Source organism: Sinocyclocheilus grahami, unplaced genomic scaffold, assembly GCF_001515645.1.
Source record: "Sinocyclocheilus grahami isolate Dianchi unplaced genomic scaffold, SAMN03320097.WGS_v1.1 scaffold373.1, whole genome shotgun sequence".
Lineage (NCBI taxonomy): Eukaryota > Metazoa > Chordata > Actinopteri > Cypriniformes > Cyprinidae > Sinocyclocheilus > Sinocyclocheilus grahami.
In genome coordinates, this window is record NW_015505552.1 from 431762 (window position 1) to 441025 (window position 9264).

Genomic DNA, 9264 nt, shown 5'->3' on the forward strand with positions numbered 1-9264 from the left:
GGTAAACTGAAGTGTTTTGCTGGCAGCTTATTTAACTCAAGGAAATGCATCCTGAGATTAATATTAATACAACATAAACATAATATTACAACTTATATATGTACAAAATGATGCAGTTATTGCGTGCTATAGTCAGAATGTGTGATCCTGTTGTGGATGCGCTCTTCCCATAACAACGCGCTGAAACACGGCAACTAAACCCAAAGAATTCACAACGTTTTATTATAATAATGTTCTCATTAGAATGTTATATACACGACATTCCCAATCATAGTTATTAATGTTGTGCACTGCTGTTTGAGCTGCGTGTGCTGAGCTAAAGATGATCACCGGTAAACTGAAGCGCTCTTTTAACTTAACCAAACGCATTCTATATGAGATAAATCAGATATACATCAAATAAACACAATATTACAATGTACAATTGCACAAAAGGCTGCAAACGAACAGCGCGCATCTGAAGTTGCTGATGCATTATTTATCGGCTTTAAGATATCGGCCGATACCGATAACAGAAAAAATGAGCCGATATGGGCCGATACCGATATGGTGGCCGATATATCGTGCATCCCTAATTGCAAGTATAGGCCTACTTCAGGTACACTTTAAATATTTACATTTAAAGACCAATATTATTAAAAAATCTTGCAATTCTCATTAATAGTGACATTAAAACACATTTTAGGCTTAATGTTAAGAAATGTGCATTGTGCACAAGTAGTACTCCAAATAAAGTTTAATTCTAATTTTTATATCAGTAAGTCTCGAGCGATATGTCAGTAAATATGTTAATATATTTTAACTATACTTAGTATGAAATAACTGTATTTTAAATGTTACTTTTTTTCCTAGGGCAGGTAAGTATCTCAGGTAAACCTGCAAACTGTGGCTGGTTGTTTTACATGTCAACTAGTTGGTCTGTTTCAGTCTAAAGTCGTCTTTCAACTATCTTTGGCTTAACCTACAATTTTCACATTTCTAGTGGTAGTTGCATGCAACTTTCAAATTGTTCATGTGCTCTGCTTATTTACCATGGTAAAATAAATAAATGTATGAATATATCCACACAAAACAAATGACTGCCAGCACATCTGAAAGAAAGGAATATTGCTTGTTAAGAGTCAGACTATGTCAGACAGTTATGTTAACTACTCTTCACTGGAAATGAATGACTTCTTGTTTATGCTGTTTAGTCAAAGGTCAGAGTATACGGGACTAGCTTAACCTTAGTTACCCTTTACTAATTAAACAAAACAATTTTCATTCTTAAGGAAATACAATTTCAGTGTCAGAATGCCAAAGCAATCAATCGTTCACATTTGGTAGATGGTTTTATCTAAAGCGACATTTGTTGCATTTAAGATATACATTATTTTCCATTTTATGCATTCCTGGGGGATTGAACCCATGACCTTGTGCGATGCTCTACCGTTCAAACTACAGGAACATGATGTGTCAAAATGCAATCCGAAGACGTGTATTCATGAGGTATGTAAAAAGGCAATGACACTCAAAGTGTGAGTGGGACAGGCACTATGTCCACAGCTGGGGCACATGGCAGATTTGACTACAGTGAACGAGAGCAGTGGGAATGTGAGAGGTGTAATAAGGGGAGTGTGGGAACGAGAGCTCAGGTGTTATACTCTAATCTTTCATTAGCGATGTCATCTCTGAGCTCAGTGCGGTCTCACACCCTCAGCATGACGATGATGCTGCAGCAGCAGCAGCAGCAGCGATAAATTCATCCAAACAGAACGGTGAAGGTAGTTTCATTGCTACATTTGATGTATAATGCTATTCACTTTTCAAAGTGAATCACTCAAGTGTTTCCTTTCACAAAGGTATCCAACTTCAGTGCGCTTGCTTTTCTTTGATTTAATTCGGACTTTCCATTATTATATTGCGTCTGCTCTTTCCATTCTCTCTCCATCTGCTTGTGGCTCACATTCATTCTCCCTCTCTTTCGAACAGTGCAAAAGAGGTCATAATTGATGCTCTTTGTCATGATTGCAGCAGGGACTTATGTGCTAATTATTCTTATTCACGAGTCATAATAATTGGACGCGTTTCCCATAATTACGGCTTTGCCTTTCACAGTCATGACACGATTTGTCTGAATGGTATATTAATTGTCTGAAATTTTGATCGGTTACTCGACGTACACATCTTGACGTGTCGAATGTATGGTGAGGAAGTAGTGATCTGGGGGAAATGGGTTATTTTGTGTCTTTTCCTCCCCCCAAGCCTTGCTAATCAATTCTCACACAGCAGAAGTAACTGAAATTATGAATGGAAGCAGCATTGTGGCTGATTACACGATAGTCTCATGAGAACAAGATCTCTGCTGTTTTTCTTGTGCCTGTGTGATTATAAATAGATGTAAATAAATATGTGATTTTTGTGGTCTGCCAAGCAATATGTTTGTATGTATTTATCGCAAATAGACGTGGCAGACTGTGGAAACGCAGAGGCGATCTGCTTCATATCATGTGTCATGTGTGGTTCTGGGTTTGATGCTGTTTTTTTGTCGACCTCAGTTTTAAGTATGGCAGAGGCATCACATAGAAACAGACACTAAAAGCTGCCGACTGTCTTGTGAGTGACTCTCAGGCTGATTAGTTTGACATATAGAAGAACAGTGTATTTCATACTGCCTCAGTTAATGTTTCTGGGGCCTGCAGAGGTGGAGTTGAACCCCTCAGGGCTGTTCAGTTCTCGCTGGCTTTCTGTGGGCAGTCATGTGAACTGCAAAAAATGATGGCCTGTTATTAATCAGTAACACTTTTGGCACTGTTTTTGGGGGAGGAGTATAATAATTCTTTGTTTGAGGAGAAGTAATGATGTTTTGTTAAGCAGTGAATGCTGTAATGCAGTGGTTCTCAATTGTTTTTTCCCCCTCCAGGACCCAGATATACCCAAAATGTCACTAAAACAAAACATTTCAATTATATTATTATGAACCGCATAGGCCTAAGAATATGCAGCATTAGTGAGTTTTTTCTTTCTAGATGTTTCATGCTATGGGCAGCCAATAATTATTTGCAAGGTGATAAGTAAAAGTATGTATTTTTGCTACACTCTGCATAATTACATATACATTTATATTGTTAGGTGTATTCTTTTTTTTTTTTTTTTTTTACGAAAAAATACTTTTCAGGAAGAATGGATTAAATTGATCAAAAATAACAGTGAAGACATTTATAATATTACAAATAATTTGCTTTTCAAATAAATGCTGTTCTTTAAACTTTCTATTCATCAAAGAATCCTGACAAATGTATTCAAATGTATTCTGTTTTCAACATTTGATAATAAATGTTTCTTGCACCAAATCAGCATATTAATAGGATTTCTGAAGGATCACGTGACTCTGAGGACTGGAGTAATGATGCTGAAAATCCAGATTTACCATTACAGACATAAATTACATTTTACAATTAAAATAGAATTTATTTTAAATTGTAATAATTTCACAATATTACTGTTTTACTGTGTTTTGATCAAATAAATGCAGCATCAGCAGCCTTGCTGAGCACAAGAGACGGAACATCTTTCTGACACAAAGCATTTTATACTACATTTGCAGTGCTCTAGACAGTAGTGCATAATAGTCCATGCTACAAATGTACTGTACATTCGATACACATACTTCATATTACATACAAAAGACTGAAGTATATGTATTTATACCATACACTCTCAGAAAAAAAGGACAAAAGCTGTCACTGTAACACTACCTTTTCAAAAGGTACACCTTTATACTTTATTTACCCCTAAAGGTTGCATATTAGTAGTACATAAATGGTACATTTGAGTACCTTTTGAAAGATAATCAACTCCGTAATGGATGATACAGTTTAACTTAACAAGGCTTACTGCATATTTCTGCACATTTCTCAGGGCACAGGTTAATTGCTGTAGCAGGAATGAAATTTACAGAGCATTGAACATGGTAGTGTATTTTACTGTGTGGAAGTATCGTAGTAGTTTCTAGTTATTGCATACTAGATTTGTAATGCAATAGTAAATTTATCGTGCATATTAGGTTATAGTTTATAGTACACCTGTAGTGCATACAGGACTAGATGTAGAGAATATTAAATATTATTGTAATTATTGTAAGTGTTCCCATGCAGCATTCTTCTCTAAGCAGCATTTTTTTTAAATTACATAAATATTTATTAAGTTATTAGTATAAATTAGTAGTGCAGTAGTATACAATATTGCTGCAATGCAGTTAGCTACTTGGCAACCTACATTTCTGAAGTTTTAAAGCTTCCTTTATACTGGCAATGTGATAAAGCACCATTAAACAGTGATTACACTGCTAGAAAAGAGGCGTTTGTGATCTGTGAATATGACTTTGTGACAAGGGCTGCTGGCAGAGACAGGAGCTGTAGTAATGAAGTCTTGGACCCAGTTTACACAGGTTAATGTCACATGATGCTTTATTCCCTGCTGAGACTCGACTGAGAGTGCGGAAACAGACTGTTGCCTCCATTTTTCACAGTTTCAGTCCCAGATTCTTGTATTGATCAAAATAAACTTCATTACTTCACTGTGTGAGAAGAGATTAAATAAGAGATTTTCATCTTCTCCATCTGCTTTTATCAAGTTATTTTGTCATTATGGTTTTCTGATTAATACTTTTACCCTTACCTGTGGCCATAGATATTAGACTAGTTTCCTTTTTGAAAAAAGAAATGTGGCTTCTTTTATTTGTATTAAATTTGCAGTTGTAGTGCACTTAAAATCTTACATGTATATTTAAAAAATTGACTTGTAGATAATATATTAATAAAATAAAGGCCAAGTGTTCTTAAAGAGAGAACACTCTCATGACTTGTTTCTTAATGCATTTTAGTACACTTTGTGATGTCAAATGAAAACTTTTACTTTAAAGTAAATTTTGAATCATTATGCTTTAATTATCATTTGTCATGTATTAAAGCAGTTCGCTTATTTTGATGTGTAGACTAACATACTAAAGTACAAGTACTTGATTATAACGTTAACTGTGTGGTATTCATTAATACATTTAAAGTTCACATATAAATGTACTAATTTGCAGCTTCTTCACTACAAATGTCTAATTACAAAATATTTATTATTAAATTAAATATAAACAATGTATACATTTGAATAGAAATGACATTAAAATACATATTTTAGTTTACAGTAAGTCCTTGTCGGTGTATATAGTAAACATTAACCATATTTCGAAGACAATTAAAGTAATTATGAAATCACATATAAAGATGTAATTAAATCCTTGAGGAAGTGGCTCAAAAAATAATTAAATTGCATTTAACACATTTTACGATACTTGCAATTACATGAAATTAAGTTTCTAAAAACATTACACTAATTTGCACGTCACTATATTATTAGTAGTATATTATTTCTGTGATAAGTACACATGTATTCATATACTGTATGAGTATTCAAAAATATAAATACACAAAGGTTACTATCCCACATAATTCTCATTAACAGCTGCTTGAAACTCACATTGTATGTCATTTTTGTTATTGGTTGTGTTAAACTGGTTTTGTACAGATTATATTTAGTTTGTTTGTGTTATTTTTGTATTTACAGTCTATCAGCTTATCTAACAGCTTACACCTGATAAACGTCTTTAGTTAGAATCGCTCGGATTGCCACATGCAAAATTCCACCTTTACAATGCGTTTGTATTTTTTGCACTGATGTGACACATTAGAAAACGGCTGAGATTTTCTATCCATGTTTTACTCAAAAGGGATTTTTCTATGAGGGCTACAAATCTGTACTGCAGAGGCTCACCATGCGAACAGGGTTTAACCCATTTTGATGGCTGTGCCATATTGCATTATAAATTATTAACAGCCAAGGCAGCCCCGCATTATGTCTGCTAAATCTTGTTTGCTAAATTATGCGTACTGCACGATTGTCCTCTGGTTTTATAGGTTTTTCACTGTGTGTGTGTTCGTGAGCATCTTTGCCTCGTATAGGTGTGGTTAACATAAAGCATCCGGCGCTGTGAGGTAACGCTTCTCCTTCTGCTTGGTCAGGGAGTCTCTACAGGCTCATTGCAATGATCCAATTCATGTGATGTTGCTGAACTGCATGTTTGTCAGTTATTCCCTTATCTCTTCCCGAGGGATGAAAGCACTGCCCCCCTCCTATCTCTCCATGCTTTTGCGATTCAGCGTTACTATGGTAACAGTGAAGACCTGCCTTTGCTCCTCTCTCCCCAAGTTCTTTAGAATCATTCCTTGCCAAAGTTCCCCCAAACAGTTTTTTGTGGCAAAGAAGTTGCGGCAGAATTCAACCTTTCTTTCTTCTCTATCTTCAGGTTTTTTATCAGCAATGACCAGAACTGACAAAAAGTAAGACTATACACACACAAAGGCATCAACACAAGCTTCTCCATTGTGGTCGACCGGTGAGAGCAGCAGAGAAACGGGGAGTAAACGAGTGCAGGAAGGAGAAAAGGAGTGTGCGAGGGCAGTCGATGGATGCTGCCCGGATTGAAGGGACAGCACATTCTCATCTGACGAGGAAAAGAAAGATTTCAAAATTGAGTCGAAGGACAGAAACTCACCGTCAGGTAAGCTTGTCCAATCAGGTAACAGTGTTAAAGGGTTAGTTCACCCAAAAATTACAATTCTCTCATTAATTACTCCCCCTCATGTTGTTATAAACCTGTTAGACCTTCGTTCATCTTCGGAACACAAATTGAGATATTTTTGATGAAATCTGAGAGCTTTCTGACCCTCCATAGACAAGGGTACTACCACGCTCAAAGCACAGAAACGTAGTAAGGACATCGTTAATATAGTCGCATAGGGCCTACATGTGCATTCCTCTGCTCGTAAACAAGGCGCAGCACATGCGTCGTGGTACTCTCGATAATGGAGGTGGACTTTCCTGGGAAAGAAGAAATTGTTGAATAAAGTCATTATTTTTGTTTTCTTTGCACATAAAAATATTCTCGTAGCTTCATAAAATTAGGGTTGAACCACTGATGTCCCATGGACAATTTTACCGATGTCCTTACTACTTTTCCGGGCCTTGAACGTGTCAGTTGCGTTGCTGTCTATGCAGGGTCAGAAAGCTCTGGATTTCATCAAAAATATCTTCATTTGTGTTCCAAAGATGAACAAAGGTTTTACGGGTTTGGAACGACGTGAGGATGAGTATTTAATGACAAAATTGAATTATCACTTTAAATGATCTTCAGGCTGATGCCAAAAAAGTGAAGGAAGCCAGACATTTCTCATCTCTCCATCACTATACGATCAATATAAAAGAAATCAAATGCAAGGAAAGATAGATGGGCAGGCAGTGATGTTTCCACATCTCTCTCTCCCTTTATTTGCTTCATCTCTCGCTCTCTCCCATAGGCATGGTGTGTGAGAAGGGCATTCAGATCCTTCTCACCATCGTGGGTGCTTTCGCATCCTTTGGCCTGATGACGGTGGCTATTGGCACTGATTATTGGCTGTACTCGCGGGCACTCATCTGCAATAGCACCGGCAATAACTCACAAGAGGATCCCCATAATAAGGAGAAGAAGGACCCCGGGGCCTTGACGCACTCTGGCCTGTGGAGGATCTGTTGTCTGGAGGGTCAGCCACTGTCTTGGCTCTTGGTTACATTGTGGGGGTGGCGTCTGTGTGCAGTTATTTGGGAAAAAAAAAAAAAGGAGAGTTAAGACTTATTAACATTTGCCTTCGTCAGGGCAGCCCAATGATGAGACAGTGTTTATACAAAAAAAAAATACTAGGGCAAAGTTTGGAAAACTGAAAATAGTACATCAAAGAGAATAACATACTATATGTATATGTATATATATATATATATATATATATATATACAGTGGGTGCGGAAAGTATTCAGGAAGGAGTGGCTTCACAACAACTCTGTGACTGTTCTTGAATGGCCCAGCCAGAGCCCTGACTTAAACCCAATTGAGCATCTCTGGAGAGACCTAAAAATGGCTGTCCACCAACGTTTACCATCCAACCTGACAGAACTGGAGAGGATCTGCAAGGAGGAATGGCAGAGGATCCCCAAATCCAGGTGTGAAAAACTTGTTGCATCTTTCCCAAAAAGACTCATGGCTGTATTAGATCAAAAGGGTGCTTCTACTAAATACTGAGCAAAGGGTCTGAATACTTAGGACCACGTGATATTTCAGTTTTTCTTTTTTAATAAATCTGCAAAAATGTCAACAATTCTGTTTTTCTGTCAATATGGGGTGCTGTGTGTACATTAATGGGGAAAACAAATTTACTTAAATGATTTTAGCAAATGGCTGCAATATAACAATGAGTGAAAAATTTAAGGGGGTCTAAATACTTTCCGTACCCACTGTATATATATAGGTGTGTGTGCCTACGTAACCATATTTTGGGGACAAATTTGTACCCAAAAGTGAGCTAAACCTGACAAAATCTCCAAAAACCTTCCTTTGGGGACGTCCTCATTTGTAAAACTGGTATAAAAATAAAGAAAATCAAGTTTTTTTTATATTGTAAAAATGCAGAAAGTTTCCTGTGAGGGGTAGGTTTAGGGGTAGGGTTGGTGTAGGGCGATAGAAAATACAGTTTGTACAGTATAAAAACCGTTACGCCTATGGAATGTCCCCATTTAGATAGCCGTGTGTGTGTTGATTGATGATTAAAGGGGTCATATGATGCTGCTAAAAAGAACATTATTTTGTGTATTTGGTGTAATGAAATGCGTTTATGCGGTTTAAAGTAAAAAAAAACACATTATTTTCCACATACTGTACATTATTGTTTCTCCTCTATGCCCCGCCTTTTTGAAATGCGTCGATTTTTACAAAACTCATCGGTCTGAAAGAGCGAGGTGTGCTGTGATTGGCCAGCTATCCAATGCGTTGTGATTGGCCGAATACCTCTAGCGTGAGACGGAAATGTTACGCCCCCCACATACTTGATATGAACACTATTAAAAAAGCCTCATAAAAACGGCCAAGAACGGCAACAACAGTTGTCTATACCTACAAACTTATGAAAAATTAATTCGCCAACTCTATGAAACCTACTCCTATAAAACTATATAATATTTTAGGAAAAAAATGGCGCAAATAAATAAATGTTCACCTTTTATTGGTATTTAGCCTTCATACAAACAAGAAATGTGAAATCACCGTCAAATAAATCTCAGACTCTCCTTATTAATATTAATATTGTTTTACTTCAAACTATAGGCTAACATACCAGTCAAAAGTTTTTGAACAGTAAGATTTTT

General features: G+C 36.6%; 1 protein-coding gene across 1 annotated transcript in view; it reads left to right on the forward strand.

Moving 5' to 3' along the window:
- The window catches only part of LOC107549473 (voltage-dependent calcium channel gamma-4 subunit-like), a 26914-nt gene that overhangs the window by 10501 nt on the left and 7149 nt on the right, over positions 1-9264 (forward strand). The window contains exons 2-3 of the mRNA XM_016230567.1: positions 6338-6592; positions 7389-7613. Coding sequence (XP_016086053.1) covers positions 7391-7613 — 223 coding nt within the window. The 5' untranslated portion in view covers positions 6338-6592; positions 7389-7390. The remainder of the gene's footprint in view (positions 1-6337; positions 6593-7388; positions 7614-9264) is intronic.